This window comes from Heterodontus francisci, chromosome 11 (assembly GCF_036365525.1).
Source record: "Heterodontus francisci isolate sHetFra1 chromosome 11, sHetFra1.hap1, whole genome shotgun sequence".
NCBI classification, from domain to species: Eukaryota; Metazoa; Chordata; class Chondrichthyes; order Heterodontiformes; family Heterodontidae; genus Heterodontus; species Heterodontus francisci.
In genome coordinates this window covers 58405706-58426157 of record NC_090381.1, presented here as the reverse complement: position 1 = coordinate 58426157, position 20452 = coordinate 58405706, and the positions used below count along the sequence as shown (strand labels likewise).

At 44.6% G+C, this 20452-nt stretch overlaps 1 protein-coding gene across 1 annotated transcript in view; it reads left to right on the top strand.

Annotated features, from left to right (window-relative positions):
- si (sucrase-isomaltase) overlaps positions 1-20452 on the top strand; it is a 207217-nt gene that overhangs the window by 13627 nt on the left and 173138 nt on the right. Inside the window, exons 7-8 of the mRNA XM_068042180.1 lie at positions 7747-7918; positions 9340-9439. Coding sequence (XP_067898281.1) covers positions 7747-7918; positions 9340-9439 — 272 coding nt within the window. The remainder of the gene's footprint in view (positions 1-7746; positions 7919-9339; positions 9440-20452) is intronic.

Here is a 20452-nt window from a genome sequence, read left to right as displayed (position 1 = left end):
CAAATATAACCATTGTGCGAAAATTGAGGAATATTAACCTTTCTGCACTGATTAGAATTTATCATTGGAAGGATTGAGGTGCTACCTTGACACATGGCTCAGAGTTTCCACTAGCTTGAGTTGGTTTTATGAGCGCTATCCTGCTGAAATCAGATATTAGAGATCAAGGAATTTTAAATCAACTTTCTGCAATCTTTAACGCTGGTTTAAGCAGGCCCAGCCCACAAAACTCATCATGCCCCCTGATCAAAATAATGACGATGCTGTGTTTCCACTGATTGCGCTTGCTTGCAGCTGTTCAAGGAGTGTTTCCAATTTGAGCATGTTTTTTTTATTCATTCATGGGATGTGGGTGTCACTGGCTAGGCCAGCATTTGTTGTCCATCCCTCATTGCCCTTGAGAAGGTGGTGGTGAGCTGCCTTCTTGAACTGCTGCAGTCCATGCAGGGTAGGTACACCCACAGTGGTGTTAGGAAGGGAATTCCAGGATTTTGACCCAGCGACAGCGAAGGAACGGCGATATAGTTCCAAGTCAGGATGGTGTGTGGCTTGGAGGGGAATTTGCGGGTGGTGGTGTTCCCATGCATTTTCTGCCCTTGTCCTTCGAGGTGGTAGAGGTCGCGGGTTTGAAGGTGCTGTCTAAGGAGCCTTAGTGCGTGGCTGCAGTGCATCTTGTAGATAGTACACACTGCTGCCACTGTGCGTTGATGGTGGAGGGAGTGAATGTTTGTAGATGGGTGCCAATCAAGCGAGCTGATTTGTCCTGGATGGTGTCGAGCTTCTTGAGTGTTGTTGGAGCTGCACCCATCCAGGCAAGTGGAGAATATTCCATCACGCTCCTGACTTGTTCCTTGTAGATGGTGGACAGGCTTCCGGGAGTCAGGAGGTGAGTTACTCACCGCAGGATTCCTATCCTCTGACCTGCTGTTGTAGCCACGGTATTTATATGGCTACTCCAGTTCAGTTTCTGGTCAATGGTAACCCCCAGAATGTTGATAGTGGGGGATGCAGCGTTGGTAATGCCATTGAATGTCAATGGGAGATGGGTCGATTCTCTCTTGTTGGAGATGGTCATTGCCTGGCACTTGTGTGGCGCAAATGTTACTTGCCACTTAGGAGCCCAAGCCTGGATATTGTCCAGGTCTTGCTGCATTTCTACACGGACTGCTTCAGTATCTGAGGGGTTGCGAATGGTGCTAAACATTGTGCAATCATCAGTGAACATCCCCACTTCTGACCTTATGATTAAAGGAAGGTCATTGTTGAAGCAGCTGAAGATGGTTGGGCCTGGGATACTACCCTGAGGAACTCCTGCAGTGATGTCCTGGAGCTCAGATGATTAACTTCCAATAACCACAATGATTTTCCTTTGCGCTAGGTATGATTCCAACCAGCGGAGAGTTTTCCCCTGATTCCCATTGACTCCAGTTTTGTTAGGGCTCCTTGATGCCATACTCGGTCAAATGTTGCCTTGACGTCAAGGGCAGTCACTCTCACCTCACCTCTTGAGTTCAGCTCCGTTTGTGTTTGAGTTCAGTTTGTTAGGCATGCAGGCTCCAGTCAACACATTTTAAAAGCTTTTAAATATAAAAAATATTTAATTTATTAAGAAGCTGACTAGTGTACATGAATGAAACTAATAAATTGGTTCAGTATAGATTTTTCAGTTCTTTTCAGTGATTTAAAATCAGGTCACTCATAGGTACAGGACTAGATAATCTTATTAATGCTTACTTTTTGTGATAAACTCATTTTCAGCTCTATTGATAAAATGGCACAAGGGCACCACTCTTAAATACATCAGTATATTAATGTAAAGAAAAAATAGTAAATAATTATATTCTAGTAAGCTGACTGCAGTACATGGAAATTTGGTGAGTTAAATTCAGTTAAATTCAAAACAACTGCCAGGATCATGATGTAAGATTAACCTGTGCCTATAGCTTCCAATGCAGGCAGCATGCCAACTTCTTGCGACCTACTAATTAACATAATTGCAGCATGCACCCAATTCTGACTGCACTGTTGAGTGGCTGCACATCTCAGCAGATGGTCCAAAATCGTGAAAGGCTCACACCAATTAAAGCTGGCCTGCACTCCTTAAAGTCAACCGGCACCTCTTAAAGGGCAGGTGCATTGTCGCTGGATCAGGTGCTGGAATTTGTCCTACAACTGTTTCTGATCTGGAAAATACTCAATAATGGCACAACATGGGAGAGAGCAGGCTCCAAGGTTTTCTGATGCTGCACTGGAGGTCATAATCAAGGAGTTGCAGTGGAGGAGGGATTTGCTCTATCCACAGGGGGGCAGGAGGCCATCTCAACATACACTCAAAAAGCAGTGGGACTAGATATCTGTGGTTGTTAATGACCTGGAATCAAGCCCAAAGGACCTGGATGCAGTGCCGCAAAAAGTGCAGTGACCTAATGTGAGTGATCAAAGTCAGTGAATGCATAATCAAATGCCATATTTCAAGAACTGCATCACCATCCTTAGACACTGCTCAATACACTGCACACCCATTACTCACCTACCAACAATTTTCATCAATCAGGACTCAAACCTGACATTCATAGCTTCACTTCACCCTCACATACTTTGCAATATTGCAAGCCTCACACCGACATCTCACAGTTTTCACACACTGTAGGCTATTCCCTCATATCACCCAAACAGATTGCACCATTGACATACACCCCCCTCTCTCTTGCAGGACAAGATGACTTACAATTATAGACAGCAGATATTAACCAATGGGGGTTAGATATGGCTACATGTCCTTATCATTACAGTGGCCATTGCTGAGGACATGGCCAGCAGCAGGGTTGAAATGATAGAAGATGGCGGTATCCTCATACCTAATCCTCTTTCTCACATTCCACTTCCCCCCACTTCTGATTTAGAAGCTGCACATTGCATAATCAGACACCTCTTACTGCACCCACATCCTGGCCCCTCCGCACACCCTCACCACAATCCTACCACTGTCCCTTTCTCCTTTCAGATACCGAAGAACTGCAACCTGGTCAGCCAGTGTTGCAGGAACAAAAAGTGGATGATTTTGAGACTGATCATGAAGAAATGCCTTCACTTAATTTCACACTCACAGCCAGCATCTCAGATTCTGACACTGCACATAATTTAGAGGATAACTTATTGGCATGATGTCGTGAGTCACTGGGCATGAGTGGCCTGCAGCCAAGGGAGTAGGCAAGGGTAATGTAGGGGCCAGCTTGCCAGAGGGTGAAGTTGCACATGAGCTCTGCTGCTGAGAAGTCAAATGAGGACTTCAATGGGGCAGGCTATAGAGGAAGGCTGATGGTTATGTACACAGGAATGCTTGTTGCATTGACAGGTCTGTCGGAAAGCCTGCAGTCAGTGTCAAGGAGCAGGGAGGAGTCTGGCACCAACCTTGCCCAGACCTTGAAACTGACCCTTTCCAGCATGGAAGTGTGGCCAACCCAATTCGCACAACTGTCGACCTGACCATGATGCAATGTCTGATGGCTAATTTTGCAGCTTCCATTGCGGCGTATGTGGAAGCTACCCAGTATCTGCAGTGGAAGCTCAGATTTCTGTCATGCAAGGTCAGCTTGCTGCCATTCAACTCAAACTGCTGCCATCCTGGCTGCGGATGCTAGTGTTCAAAAAGGCTTGCAGGGTATCACAGTAGTCCAACAACCTGTCCTCCAACAGATTACTTGGATTACTGAGATGTCATCTTGAGGAAGTGGCAGTGGCTTTGTGGAGCACAAACCTGCTAACTTCTCTCAAGATGTTAGCATTCGTCTTCCCACTCCTGCCATTTCGCTAGTGCCTGTCAGTCAGCCAGTCAGCCAGCCCAGACTGCTGTGATCCATACTGAGGTAGCGCAGTACAAAGGTGGACATTCTAGGTCCAGAGATGCTTGAGGTCGTCCTGCAAGGCCATCTGCATTCTCCTCCACTGAAAATCAGCAGCCTTCCACCAACCATGCCTTAGCCACTGGGGTAGCACTGCGTAGAAGCACTAGGACAGGCAAATGCGCAAAAGATTACAGGCACTAAGGGAATGTACAAGAGTGATTAGTTGAAATAAAAACAGAAAGTGCTGAAAATGCACAGCAGGTCTGGCAGCATCTGTGGAGAGAGAAACAGCATTAACGTTTCAGGTCTGTGACCTTTCATAAGAACTGCAAAGGTTAGAAATGTAATAGGCTTTGATCAAGTGAAAGGGGGCAGGGAGGGAAGAAAAACAAAAGGGAAGGATTATGATAGGGCAAAGGGTAGGAGAGATTAAATGATAAGATGTCATGGAATAAAAGGCAAAGGGAGTGTTAATAGTTGTAGTAACAGACAAATCATTTGTCCAGAGGGAGTGTTAATGACAGAATAATGAACAGCTTTGTCCAAAAGCAAAGCATGAAAAATAAGTTTAAGACCAGCACATGATAAAAAACAATCAAAATGGTAGCCATGATCTGAAGTTGTTGAACTCAATGTTGAGTCCAGAGGGCTGTAGAGTGATTAGTTGATGTTTGTATGCAATATGGCATGTTTTGATTTTTAAATTTAGTTTGGAATGTTTATTTTGAGTTAGCTTTTATTTTTGCATTTTGGGCAAACAGATTCTGTCAGCGACATAAGGAAGGTAACATGTGGGACTATTTATGAATGGGGAATTGGCAAGGTTGTGTAGCATACAACAGACCACCACAAATCTTGGCACCTGCTCTAACAAGTACTACATGACTCCTACAGTGTGGTCTAGGCAGCAGAAGCACTGTTTCGGCATGACAATGGTCTGCTCTATCACAATGTGTACTGTGATATTACTTGTTCCTTTGGTATGTGAACGATGGTGAGATTCACAGGACTATAAGTAAAATCCAACGAATACATGGGTTTTTATTATAATGTAACTGGAAAATATATATATCACTGTCAGGCTACACCCACAACTCCCTGGTCATGTGTGATGCAGCATCACTTCCTCTGGTGATCTTCACTTACAGCTTCTTAAGGTGGTTCTCTTAAAGTCGTCCCACAACATGTAGCAGCATGGCTTTCATTGTATGCATGCTGTGCAGTGTGTGTGTGTGCTGCATACTGGAGTCCTAAGCCATACAGTCAGCAGATACCGTTGTCACTGAGTAGCCAACCTTTGGTTTGCTGTGGCAGCTTAAATGCAGAGTGCACAGCAGACTGCAGCAACAACGACTTATATTTATATAGTGCTTTTAATGTAATAAAATGTCCCAAGGCACTTCACAGGAGCAGTATAAAATAAAGCATGACACCAAGCCACAAAAGGAGATATTAGGTCAGTTGACCAAAACTGTGGTCAAAGAGGTAGGTTTTAAGGAGTGTCTTAAAAGAGGAAAGTGAGGTGGATCGGCGGAGAGGTGTTGGGAGATTATTCCAGAGCTTGGGGCCAAGGCAACTGAAAGAGTGGCCACCAATGATGGAGTGATAAAAATCAGAGGCCAGAATTAATGCCACAGAATTAAGGCATCGTAACTGTTGCCATGATTCTTTGTGTATGGTCACACACACGAGTCAAAGATTGAGGGAGCGGAATCCCTTTCAGTTGTGGTATATCTCAGAGTTGACATGCAATGCCCGCAAAACAATGTGCGTCCAGTCAATGGCACCCTACACCATGGGGAGGCCTGCAACCCTGGCAAAGTTGCACGCTTGCTCTGTTTGCTGCTCTCTAGCAAGTGCGAATGAAATCTTTGAACTGAAACCCTCAGTGATCTCCCCTATACAACAGTGGACAGCAAACTGTGAGATTTTGCAAAGACCTCCAGCTCAAGCCTCAAAGGAGACTGATGCTTGAAAGTTGATGGCCACTTTCATAGTAATTGGCAATGAGGTCTTTGCCCTGCTTTGAGATTGCAGTGACGGCTGCAGCAGTTGACAGATTTCAGTGAGGATGTCTTACTGAAATGGAGATATCTGACACACTGGGCAGAATTTTATTCTGCTCTTGGAGGTGGGCATGGTGGGGGAGGGGGAGGGCAAACAAAATGGCAGGGGCTTCATTCCCAACATTGCCCTGGATCCCCTACTATTTAGTCTGGGGCGGTGTAAGCCTTGGAGATGCTGGCAGGTAAAACCTGACAGCCTTCTAGTGGGGTTGGGTGCTCCCTCCTTTGGGGAAATCCGAGGTCCCCAGAGGATCCCCCAGTGGCAAATGCCACCTCCCTGGGAAGACCTCCCCACTCTCACCAACACCTCCTTACCCCCACCGCCAGGGCCTGCATTTATGGCACAGGTGATCCCGACTCTATTCCCCTTTCCCAGGGTCTTCTCTCATGTCAGTACTGCGGGGTCTCCTGCATTACCAGCAGTGGCCATGGCTGTCAGTGGTGCTGCTGGTATTACAGAGCTGTCAGCATTCCAATTGGCTGGCAGCTCTGGCGGTGGGAGCTCGTCCTTTCAAGGGACAGCATCCCAAAAGGCTGGCAGTTAATTGGTTGCCCGCCATTAAATGGCTGCAGGGCTCTGACGGAGGGCAGAGGTGGGCTCTTACCTCCATCTTCCGCCCACCACCAGGACCCCCATTGCCAGAATAAAATGCAGCCATTGTTCCTCACAGAGGTTCAGTCAGGAGAATAGACCCTGAACACCATGGGCAGATATGACCTGCTAAGCTCCAAAATGGCAGCTTGCTGTCAACTCAGCATTACATGCTGATTAACATCATGATCTGCCTATTCTGCATTCTTCTGTCAGATGTTCACTGCAATCAAAAAATGAGCACCCAAAAGGCATGAGCTTTGCATCTGAATTTTGCGGCGGTTATGTTTGTGATTGAGCAAGTGAGTTTGGACAGAAACTTGAACCATAACTTCACTTCAGAAAAACAGTGCAGTTTCAAGCATAATATGCATTCTGTTTGCCGATTGTGCCCAAAACTGTACCATAGAATGTAATTTAATAATTTACTTTGAAAATAAACTTGGTTCTGCTGAAAGGTCACTGACCTGAAACATTAACTCTGCTTCTCTCTCCATAGATGTTGCCAGACCTGCTGAGTTTTTCCAGCACTTTCTGTTTTTTTTCAGATTTCCAGTATCCGCAGTATTTTGCTCTTATTATATAATTGGCTCCTTTTTTGACCTACAACTTATCTCAGACTAATTAAGTATTGCCATTAATTTAAAATATGCTAATTAGTTATTATCAGCTATAAAAGTCATAGTGTATAAAGCAAGAGATCTGAAATGTCTTCTCAAACTATTATCAAAACTATTGAGCTTCATATAGGACACTCTGCTGGATTTCACAGTTAGATGTATGTGAGGATGAACTGTGTTAAATGTGATACAAGCACTGGAGTTCTTAATAATTTTCTGAATATTTCAGTTATCTTTGAATTCGGTTATTTTCTGTAGAATGAGGTATAACAAAATCTAAATACATGTCAATTCATGTTATTAACTTACATGTATTTAGTTTTACCATTGGAAGCTAGTTTGTTTTTTTAAATTTTTATATTAACTTCAGATTGTTAATAACATATATAAACTCCAGGGAATACAAATATTGAGTGGAAATTAAGTGAACTGATGAAACCTTACATTACTCTTTGCAATCTTTCACAATGTTTGTTTTATTAGTTATGAACAAATAAAAAGAGTCACACTTCTGTGCCTGTTTGTGAGTGTATGTGTGTTGTTGACTTACATACATTTTGCTATTCCAAATGTTTTACGTAGCATTTCATGCAGAATAAAAAAAATAAGTTTTTTTTCTGTAGGTTTGATACTTCAGTGGGACCTTTGCAGTTTGCTGATCAGTATTTACAAATAACTGCCAAACTTCCCAGTCACAACATCTATGGACTAGGAGAGCATGTTCATAAACACTATCGCCATGACACTAACTGGAAGACCTGGCCTATCTTCACAAGGGATGCATTTCCTAATGGGGTATGGCTGTCAGTTTCATTTTAATTAATACCATCAGATGGTTTCACTTGCCTTGTCTTTTACATTGGTCTTTTATTCTTATTTTTTCTACTGCTGGAAAAATATTATCAGTTCCACTGCAAAATATAGTTGGAATTATGTAAGTAACTTGAGGACAATGATACACTGACAACCAAATTATAAGTCGTCCTAAGTCTACATGATGTCAGCATTTGTCTCTAAATCAGAAGGTTATGGTTCAAGCCCCACTCAGAGGTGCTTGAGCACATAATCTAGGCTGACACACCAGTGAAAGACTGAGGAAATGCTGCATTGTTGGAGCTGTCGTCTTTTGGATGAGATGTTAAACTGAGGCCCAGTCTACCCTCTCACAGTGGATGTAAAAGATCCCATGGTGCTATTCAAAGAACAGCAGGGGAATTATCTTGGTGAACGTTTCTCCTTTAACGAGCACCACTAAAATAGATGATTTATCAGGGAGTTATGGTTAATACAAAATAAACCACTGAGTGGTGATAATTCATAGCTGCAAGGAAGACAAATGACTTACTTTATAGAAAACAATTGCCTCAGACATATTTTACTGTTTTTACTTTTTTCTCTTCCTGCAGTTATTAACTTGATATTTCCCCTCTTATCTTTCTTCTTCTCAAGACTGTGCCTCATGCCATGGCACAATTAGATAAACGGCAACACATTTCTGATACCTCACATATGTGGCTATGCACAAGAGTGGTCCAGAAAAACAATAACAGCTTGCATTTTTATCATGCATTTATCATAGAAAATGTTGCAAGGAGCTTCACAGAAATGTAAGGAAAACATTGCTAAACTAAAGATTTAGAAGGGATGACCAAAAGCTGAGTTAAAGATGCAGGATTTTAAGAAGGGTCTTAAAGGAGGAGAGGGAGGTGGAGTGATGGAGGGGATTACATATGGAATTCCAGAGCACAGCGCTAAGGTGATGAAGCACTTGGCTGCCAACAGTGGGCACTGCACCAGCATCGTGCCCTGATTAAGGCGCACTCCAATTTCTAGGTCATTATTTCCAATGTGTACATAATTTGCTCATAAGGCTATGCCTCGGTTTGTTGGAAGTGTGGGCTTGCCTCTGAAAGTGGTCCTTTCTATTGGTCATAAGAAAAAGTTCTGGAGTATTCCTGAATTGTAGCAGCACCTAACTTCTCTCTTGCATTCTGCTTGGCGTTTATACTGTTCTTGCGAAGCATTGGTAGATATTTTGTTACAGAAAAGTTGCAATATGAGGGCAAATTGTTATGAAGCTCACTGCCTTAAGCAATTTGAAAATATAGATGGTGCAAGCCCTGTGTGACTGCAAAGATTAAAGTGAAATTAATAGAGTAAATGTTGCATGATATAAGTGCTCTTATGACAGTAAAAGCTGCTGTTTTTCTTTATAGGGGATGCACAATCTCTATGGACATCACACTTTCTTTATGTGTCTGGAAGGGGAGAGTGGCTTAGCCTTTGGTGTTTTCTTGCTGAATAGCAATGCAATGGGTAAGCTTATTGTAATGACTGTGACAAGGGATGAGTTAACGATACTAGCCAAGAGGGCGGGCAAATAAATTATATGTTCATAAGCTTCCATCAATGGTGCTCTGAAACCAACTCCTGGAACATGTAAGAGATCTGCCTCTAATGTATCCTCGCTTCTCACAGCGATACCTTTTGGCTTTTCTCACCACTGCAATAGAAGTGAGGTTAGGAAACTCAGCATGCAGAGAGTTGGTGCAAAACCATAGAAATTTCACAGCGTAGCTGATTGAGTCTCTTTTGCGCTGCATGACAACAACACCTTATATTGAACTATGTAAAGACACTCAGACAGCAGAATACTTACCAGATTGCAGTTTAATTAATTATTGCATGGCATGGTTCTATAGTTTTGTTTACATTGTTTTGCATTTGTAGTTAGCTGGTCCTATGCCAGGTCTTTGTGCTTAATAAGGAAACAATGTTGTTACAAAAACAGAAAACACTGATCAGGTCAGGCAGCTAATGTGACGAGAGTAAAAAGGTTTTAGGTTGATCACCTTTCATCAGAACTGAATGTTAGAGATTGAAGCCACAAAATTTGACTGTGTAACCGTGCGGGTGCTGGTGTGACAGAAACCCAAAACACTACAAATGTTGGCCAGAACACTTTTAGCCACTTCTGGCATAGCTGTGCACTCCAGGTGCACTGGAGGTATGCAAAATGGGCAGATCGTGATGTCAAACAGCTGATTTGGTGACTGATCTGCAATTTGGACATTGCACGTCGTGTTAATGCCCTCTCTTAAATGTGAAAATAGTGTGTGTAAATAGCTTAATACTAAGGAACAAGTGAGTAACATTTTTTTTGAGTAAGTTTTATTTTCACTAGTGAACTGTAATGATTTTTAGTAGGATTTATCAGTAACTTAAAAAGTAAAGGTAAGGACTTTAGATTGTAGTGGGTAGTGTTTGGAGTAGAACAAGGCCCCTAGCATAATTAGTATTTTTAATTAAAGGAAGTAACTAAGTAATCTAAAGGTAAATCGTGGCATGAGAGCTCGCACTGGTGATATGCTCCTTCTGCGCTATGTGGGGAATCGGGGCACTTCCAGTGTCCCTGACGACCATGTGTGCAGAAAGTGTATCCATCTGCAGCTACTGGCAACCCGCATTACGGAGCTGGAGCTGTGGGTGGATTCACTGTGGAGCATCCGTGATGCTGGGATCATCGTGGATAGCATGTTTAGCGAGGTGGTCACACCGCAGGCAAATGCTGCAAAGGCAGGAAGTGAATGGGTGACCGCCAGGCAGAGTAGAGGAAGGCAGGTAGTGCAGGAGTCCCCTGTGACCATCCCCCTCTCAAACAGATATACCACTTTGGATATTGTTGGGGGAGATGGCTCAGAGGAAAACAGCAAGAGCCAAGTTCATGGCACCATGAGTGGCTCTGCTGCACAGGAGGGAGGGAAGAAGAGTGGCAGGGCTATTGTGAGAGGGGATTCAATTGTAAGGGGATCAGACAGGCATTTCTGCACCTGCTAAAGAGACTCCAGGATGGTATGTTGCCTCCCTGGTGCTAGGGTCAAGGATGTCTCTGAGCAGCTGCAGGACATTCTGAGGGGGGAGGACGAGCAGCCAGTTGTCATGGTACATAACGGTACCAACGACATAGGTAAAAAATAGGATGACGTCCCACAAGCTGAATATAGGGAGTTAGGGCATAAATTAAAAGGTAGGACCTCAAAAGTAGTTATCTCAAGACTACTATCTGTGCCACTTGCTAGCGAGAGCAAAGATAGCAGGATATATCAGATAAATACGTGGCTGGAGAAATGGTGTAGTGGGGAGGGATTCAGATTCCTGGGACATTGGGACTGGTTCTGGGGACAGTGGGACCAGTACAAGCTGGATGGATTATATCTGGGCAGGACCAGGACCAATTTCCTCGGGGGGGTATTTGCTGTCGGGGAGGGTTTAAACTAGAATGGCAGGGGGATGGGAATCTGAACAGGGAGACAGAGGAGGGGGAAACAAGGATAGAAATGAAAGACAGAAAGATAAGAAGCAAAAGTGGGAGGCAGAGAAAACAAGGGCGAGAAACAAATGGGGTCAAAGTGCAAAATAAAGCTAAGTTGACGAACAACATTAAAAAGACAAGTCTAAAGGCATTGTGGCTTAATGCATGGAGCATTCGCAATAAGGTAGATGAATTAACAGCGCAAATATATATGAACGGTTATGACATAGTTGCGATTACGGAGACATGGCTGCAGGGTGACCAAGGATGGGAACTGAACATCCAGGGGTATTCAATATTTAGGAAGGACAGGCAAAAAAGGAAAGTAGGTGGTAAAGTAAAGGAGGAAATCAATGCAATAGTGAGGAAGGATATTGGCTCGGAAAATCATGATGTGGAATCTGTATGGGTGGAGCTAAGAAACACCAAGGGGCAGAAAATGTTGGTGGAGGTTGTCTATAGGCCCCCAAACAGTAGTGGAGATGCAAGGGATGGCATTAAACAGGAAATTAGAGAAGCATGCAATAAGGGGACAACAGTAATCATCGGTGATATTAATTTACATATAGATTGGTAAAACCAAATTAGCAATAGTACTGTGGAGGAGGATTTCCTGGACTGTGTAACATGACCATTTTTTAGACCAATACGTTGAGGAACCAACTAGAGAACAGGTTAATAAAAATAAGAAATGCTGGAACCACTCAGCAGGTCTGGCAGCATCTGTGGAAAGAGAAGCAGAGTTAACGTTTCGGGTCAGTGACCCTTCTACAGAACGGTTATCCTAGACTGGGTATTGTGCAATGAGAAAGGATTAATTAACAATCTTGTTGTGCGGGGTCTCTTGGGGAGGAGCGACCACAACATGATAGGATTCTTCATTAAGATGGAGAGTGAAGTATTTGAATCCAAAACTAGGGGCCTGAATCTAAATAAAGGAATCTATGAAGGTATGAGGCACCAGTTGGCTATTGTAGATTGGGGAACTTTACTAAAAGGGTTGACGGTGGATAGGCAATGGATAATATTTAAAGAACATGTGCATGAATTACAACAATTATTCATTCCTGTCTGGCGCAAAAATAAAAACGGAAAGGTGGCTCAACCGTGGCTTACAAAAGAAATTAGGGATAGCATTAGATCCAAAGAGGAGGCATAAAAAACTGCCAGAAAAAGCAGCAAGTCTGAGGATTGGGAGCAGTTTAGAATTCAGCAAAGGAGGACAAAGAGGTTGATTAAGCGGGGAAAAATAGAGTATGAGAGTAAACTTGCGGGGAACATAAAAACTGACTGTAAAAGCTTCTATAAATACATGAAGAGAAAAAGATTAGTGAAGACAAATGTAGGTCTCTTACAGTCAGAAACAGGAGAAATTATAATGGGGAACAAAGAAATGGCAGAACAATTAAACACATACTTTGGTTCTGTCTTCACTAAGGAGGGCACAAATAACCTCCCAGAAATGTTAGGGAACCAAGGGTCTAATGAGAGGGAGGAACTGAAGGAAATCAGTATTAGTAAAAAAATAGTGCTAGGGAAATTAATGAGGTTAAAGGCCGACAAATCCCTAGGGCCTGATAATCTACATCCCAGAGTACGAAAGGAAGTAGCCCTGGAAATAGTGGATGCATAGGTGATCATCCTCCAAAATTCTGTGGACTCTGGAGCAGTTCCTACAGATTGGAGGGTGGCAAATGTAACCCCGCTATTTAAAAAAGGAGGGACAGAAAAAACAGGGAATTACAGACCAGTTAGCCCTATATCACTAGTGGGGAAAATGCTGGAAACTATTATAAAGGATGTGATAGCAGAACACCTGGAGAGCACAAATGGCATTGGATAAAGTCAGCATGGGTTTACGAAAGGGAAATCATGCTTAACAAATCTACTGGAGTTTTTTGAGGATGTAACCAGTAGAATAGATAAGGAAGAACCAGTGAATGTGATGTATTTGGCTTTTCAGAAGGCTTTTGATAAGGTCCCACATAAGAGGTTAGTGTGCAAAATGAAAGCACATGGGATTGGGTGTAATATATCGGCATGGATTGAGAATTGGTTGACAGACAAGAAACAGACAGTAGGAATAAACGGGTCTTTTTCCGGGTGACAGGCAGTGACTAGTGGGGGTACCGCAGGGATCAGTGCTCGGGCCCCAGCTATTCACAATATATATTAATGACTTGGGTGAGGGAACTAAATGTAACATTTACAAGTTTGCGGACGACACAAAACTGGGTGGGGGGCGGAGTGTGAGCTGTGAGGAGGATGCAAAGAGGCTCCAATGTGATTTGGACAAGTTGGGTGAGTGAGCAAATGCATGGCAGATGCAGTATAACGTGGATAAATGTGAGGTTATCCACTTTGGTTTTAAAAACAGAAAGGCTGATTATTATCTGAATGGTGATAGATCAGGAAAGATGCACAATGCAACAAGACCTGGGTGTCCTTGTACACCAGTCACTGAAAGCAAGCACTCAGGTGCTGCAAGCAGTTAGGAAGGCAAATGGTATGTTGGCCTTCATTGCATGGATTTGAGTACAGGAGCATGGATGTCTTACTGCAGTTATACAGGGCCTTGGTGAGACCACATCTGCAGTATTATGTGCAGTGTTTGTCTCCTTATCTGAGGAAGGATGTTCTTGCCATTGAGGGAGTGCAAAGAAGATTTACTAGGCTGATTCCTGGGATGGCAGGATTGACGTATGAGGAGAGATTGGGTTGACTAGGCATGTATTCATTGGAGTTAAGAAGAATGAGAGGGGATCTCATAGAAACCTATAAAATTCTATCAGGACTAGACAGGCTAGATGCAGGGAGGATGTTCCCGATGGCTGGGGAGTCCAGAACCAGGGGTCACAGTCTCAGGATATGGGGTATGCCATTTAGAACCAAGATGAGGAGAAATTTCTTCACTCAGAGGCTGGTGAACCTGTGGAATTCTCTACCCCAGAAGGCAGTGGAGGCCAAGTCATTAAAAATATTCAAGAAGGAGATAGATATATTTCTTAATGCCAAAAGGATCAAGGATATGGGTAAAAAGCGGGAACAGGGTACTGAATTAGACGATCAGTCATGATCTTTTTTGAATGGCGGAGCAGGCCCGATGGGCTTAATGGCCTCCTCCTGCTCCTATTTTCTATGTTTCTATGTTAAGCACTCTCAGCTGAACATGCATTCAGCTGCAAGAGGGACCCCCCCCCCCCCCCCCCTTGAAAGGGATGACCTTTCAACTTTCAGGTGAGGTGCTTTGACTTTCTTTTTCTGCTGCAGAGTTAGTGGAAGTATTGTGTTCTGTTTTATTGGAGGACTTAACAAAAGTCTTTCAATTCACAAGAAAGTGGTACTGGACTTTGACAAGGAGGTCAGAGGAGTTGGAAGGTCTGTAAGGAGAAAGCCTGATTCCAGTAATGGGGGCTACAGTTGTTTTCCTCCTGGTCTGGAGCATCCCTTGCAGCTGAAGCATGGGCAGCAGAGAGGGGAAACTGTGCACAGAGTGGGGAGGATGAGGACTGTCAACATATAAACATACGAATTAGGAGCAAGAGTAGGCCACTCGACCCCTCGAGCCTGCTCCTAAATGTCCCACAAGATCATGGCCAATCTGATTGTATCCTCAACTCCACATTCCTGCCAACTTCCAATAACTTTTCACCAACTTACTTATCAAGAATCTATCTACCTCTGCCTTAAAAATATTCAAAGACTCTGCTTCCACCGCCTTTTGAGGAAGAGAGTTCCAAAGACTCACGACCCTTTGAGAGAAAAAATTGCTCCTCATCTCTGTTTTAAATGGGCGACCCTTTATTTTTAAACAATAACTCCTAGTTCTAGATTCTCCTACAAGAGGAAACATCCTTTCCACATCCACCCCTGTCAAGACCCCTCAGGATCTTATATGTTTCAATCAAGTCGCCTCTTACACTTCCAAATTCCAGCGGATAAAGGCCTAGCCTGTCCAACCTTTCCTCATAAGACAACACGCCCAATCCAGGTATTAGTCTAGTAGATCTTCTCTGAATTGTTTCCAACGCATTTACATCCTTCCTTAAATAAGGAGACCAATGCTGTACACAGCACTCCAGATGTGGTCTCACCAATGTATAACTGAAGCATAACTTTCTTACTTTTGTATTCAGTTCCCCTCGCAATAAGCGATAACATTCTATTAGCTTTCCTAATTATGTGCTGTACCTGCATACTAACCTTTGGTGATTCATCCACTAGGACACCCAGATCCCTCTGCATCTCAGAGCTCTGCAGAAGGCCATACCGACCAAGAATCTTTAGGGAGCCCTTCCCCTACCTCCACCTTAGCCAGGAGCGGTGTCTGAGGCACCTTCGGACTGGATTTTTGTGGAGAAAGTGGAGCTCCCAGCGCCAGGCTGAAAAGGCAGGTGGAACCCTGTCTCATCCATTCCATGCCCCCCCTCACCCCCCAGGAGTGATCTCTGGTGTTTTGAAGCCTAAATGTCCCACACCGGGACCGTCCCTTTAAAGACAGGGATCCTGCCACCCCTCCCACCCCACCCCCGTCCCTTTAAAGATGAGGATCCCACCTCCATCAGCAACACCATCAGAGTGGTGGCCACTGCCAGTACTGCAGAGACCTTGGACCCCGGCCCGGTGCTGAAAACCCGGGCCTCAGGTAAGAGAGGCGGGGTTGTCGGGGCCAGTCCGGAAGGCCCCAGAAAGGGGAGGATAGTAGGGTAGGCGTGAAGTCCAGGGGGAGGGGGAACCATGGAGTTGTAGGTTTTGCAGGCAGGCGTCCTCTGTGGGCCACAGATTGCCTACGAAGGAGGGGACCCCACTCCCCCAGGCCCACAGGGAGTGCGCCTTATTTTACAAGGTGCCCTCCCTGCATGGCGGAGGCACCCCCCCCACTGTTGTTTAGATCGCAGCGGTGGTGGACAGAGGCCCTTAAGCGGCCATTATTAGGTTAATAGGCTACTTAAAGGTCTCAATTGGCCTCTGTGCGGAAAGACCATCGTTAGCCTATCCTGTCCCCACCAAATCGCTAGGCGATGGCATTGCGACGGGCTTTCCATGCCTCGCCACCCATTGCAATTCTATGGAACCCTGCCTGTGATCCCGCCTCAGGGGTCCCATAAAATCTAGCCCTACATTTCAACAAGGAGGTGGTGACTAAACTATGCAATCTCCTCCAACCGGACCTATAGCCGCACAGCAGGACGAGGTTGGTGCTGTTAGTGGGTGCGAACATGAGCACGGCCCTCAGTTTCTACACCAGTAGATCCTTCCAGGCAGGAGCTGAAGACATTACCGACATTTCACAGTTCACCATGCATTGCCGCATCAGGGAGCTGACAGAGGTCCTGTGCAGAAGGAGAGGGCCTTTATTGTCTTCTCTCTTAATAGACTTAGCTTAATACACTTAGCTTTGCAGGCCTCACGTATAAACAGGGACATGAACCGCAACTGCAAGGACTACCACTCCATGTATGTATAGTTTGTGTGTGACCATTCGCAGAAGATTCTTTATAGGTGAATGCCCGCTACTCTGGCAGCAGTTGTGATACATTCATCCTGTGCCAGTCATCCATTACCACCATCTTTGAGCCACCATGAAGAACCAGAGGCTGGCTCTTTGCTGATAAGGGATACCCGCTCAATACCTGGCTCCTGACCCCTCTCTGTCACCCGACCATGCGTGGACAGTAGTCCTACAATGAGAACCATGCTGCCACCAAGAACATCATGGAGCAAACCATTGGCATCCTTAAACAACAGTTCAGTTGCCTGGACTGTGGGAGAGCCTTCCACTACTTGCAGGAGTATGTCTCCAAGTTCATGTTGGTCTGCTGTGTCCTCCACAACCTTGCTGTCATGAGGATGCAGACCTTGTTATCAGGCCTTCAGAGGACACCTCGGGAGAAGTAGGAAGAAGAGGTTAAGAAATAGGAGGAGGAGGCAGGATGGAAGAAACTGGGATCCTGTCGCTCCAGAAAGCTGTCTGCAAGGAGATACGCACATTTCGATTCCCACACGATCTGATTCCCACATCACGGTTGCTCCACAATTGCCCTCCTTTGAATCCATCAGCTGCGTACCATCACAGCGTCCCTTTGGCCAAAGTCCTGCAATAAAAGCGACCACCAAAAACCATTCCATAACAACTTTATCAAACAACACGTCCAATAATACATGTAAAACTGAAATATTCACCCTTGTGCATTCCCTTAGTGCCTGCCTTGTGGGTGCCTTTGCCTGACCTCGTGCTCCTACGCAGTGCCAACGCAGCATGGCTGGTGGAAGGCTGCTGACTTTCACTGGGGGAGACTGCAGATGGTTTTGCAGAACACCCTCGAGCAGCGCTGGGGTTTGAAGGCCTGGCTTCAGACTGCATCAACTCGGAATGGATGACAACTGTCTGGGCTGGCTGGCTGAGAGGCATCAGCAGGGGTGCTGGTAGAGTGGCAGGGTGGGAGCATGAATGCTGTCATCGTGAGAGCGAGGACAGCAGTTTTGTGCACCAAAAAGCAACTGCCCCAGTGTGGTGTCTCAGTAATCCTAATAATGTCAGAGGACAGATTGCTGGACTGCTGTGAAAGCCTGCATGCACTGGTATGCACAGCCATAATAGCAGCAGTCTAAACCTGCATGGCATCCATCTGGACTGGTGTGGCAAAAAGCATGGATCTCATGACCTCAGTTTGAGCTTCCACTACAGCACTGAAATGTTGGGTAACTTCTGCCTGTTCTGCATCACCACTGGGTCCTCAAGTGTGTTTAGGATGTTGACCACCACTTCCACACTGGAAAGGATGGTTTCAAAGCTCTGGATGAAGCCTTGTGCTGCATTGGAGCTGGATTGCTTCATGCCCCTTGACAGTGACAGGAGTCTGTTTGGCAAGCCTGCCAATGCACCAAACATCTCTGTGTGCATGACCATTAACATTTTCATGTATGCCGCCCCATCAAAGTCCTTATCTGAATCCGCTGTAGCAGAACTAGTCAGTGACTTCACCCTCTGGGAAGCACACGACTATCCTTTCCCCTGGCCTTGCTGCAGTTCACTCGTGCCTGTCACTCACCATGTGCTGATCCTGACTCTCTACTACCCTCTAAGGTATGTGCAGTGCCAGTATTTAAGTTGGCAGCTGCGAGTGTCAGATTTAGTGATGGTGCTTCCTATTCAGATGTCTCGTGCTGCTCCAGTCAGTCCCACTCCCCCACTTGATCCCCGTAGCCCTGCAAGTTTATTTAATTCAAGTGCCCATCCAATTTCCTATTCAAATCATTGATTGTCTCCGCTTCCACCACCCATGTAGGCAGCGAGTTTCAGGTCATTACCACTTCTGCATAAAAAAAGTTCTTCCTCACATTCCCCCTGTATCTCTTGCCCAAAACCTTCAATTTGTGTCCCCTAGTCATCAGTTAATGGAAACAGTTTTTCTTTGTCTAATTTAATTTAAGCATGTCATAATCTTGTATACCTCTATCAATTTTCCTCTCAATCTCCTTTGCTCCAGGGAGAACAATGCCAGCTTTTTCAACCTAACCTTGTAACTAAAATCCCCCATACCTGGAACCATTCTGGTAAATCTCCTCTGCACCCTCTCAAGGACCCTCACATCTGTCCTAAAGTGTGGTGAATTACAATGAAGAATGAAGAAGAAAGTAACCAATACATTGGTCCCAGTCCTATTCAGGTCCATCCCAACTTTTCTCAATAGGTGCTTTCTGCCCCAGAACTGGTCCCAATGCCTGAATCTGATGCCCTCCCTCCTGCACTATGCTTTAAGCCACGCATTGTCCCTGCCTATTTTCCTATTCTCTTGCTAGCGTGCGGCACTGGAAGTAATCCAGAGATTACTACCTTTAAGGTCCTACTCTTTAACTTTCTCCCTAGCTCCTGTAAATCTGACTTTAGGACCTCAATACCTTCCCTTATATGCCGTTGGTGCCAATGTGTACCCCAACATCTGGCTCACTCCCTTCTCCCTGCAGAATATTCTATACCCTCTCTGTGATGTCCTTTACCCTGGCACCAGGGAGGCAACACACCATGCAGGACTGATGGTGACTGTTACAGAAATGCTTGTCTGTCCCCCTGACTATGGAATCTCCTATAACACCTGCATTTCTATACTTTGCTGTTCCTCCCATCCATTGGTGCCATGGTCTGAACTGCAGTCCTTTAGGGTATTGTCACTCCCAGTAGTCTCCAATTCTGAATACCTGTTTGAGAGTGGCACACACCCCAAAGACTCCTGCACATCCTGCTGCTTCCTAGTCTTCTAGATGTCCTCCCACCTACTATCCTGAACTCTTACTGTCTGGGGGTGACCACCTCCTGGAAAGCATGATCCAGAAACTCTCCTGCTCCCTGATACTACGCAATGACCTTTTTGTTAAAATAATCATTTGAAACCTTAAAGTACAGCATTATGATTAGCCTTTTATCCCCACAATAAAAATATGACTCTTACTTTTCTTGATGTAATTTTTAAAGTTTTTTTTTTATGTTAATGCAATCCAACTGGAAAAGGTTGGGAGCCGCTAATGAAATGTTAAAGAGCCACACGCGGATTCAGAGCCGCGAGTTGCAGACCCCTGATCTAAGTGTTAATGTCATGATAAACATCAATCCCCAAATATTAGTTGTCTGGGGCAGTGGTGGGGGAAGGGGGGGTTTACAATTAACGTATTACAGGATATGCTATAAATATACTTGTAAGCTAAAAGGACCAAAGAGCATTGATGTTACTATTTCTTTGAAGTGGCCAATCCCCTTAAAAACACATCTAAAAAAATGCAAATCCTAGGTCTTAATGGTAATGAGATTTTCAATTGATTTTGGGTAATATTTCCATAATTTACTTTTTAATTACCAAATGCTGCTGTAATCACTAGTGCCAGAAATATGTATAAAACAGCCATTGCAAAACGATACGAAAGATGGAACAGTGTATTTGTTGTCTGTTAGGCTCAATAGGGAAGATTTCTTGTGGTGTTTTTTGTACAAAAATTTTAAATGCAATTTTCATAAAGGCATG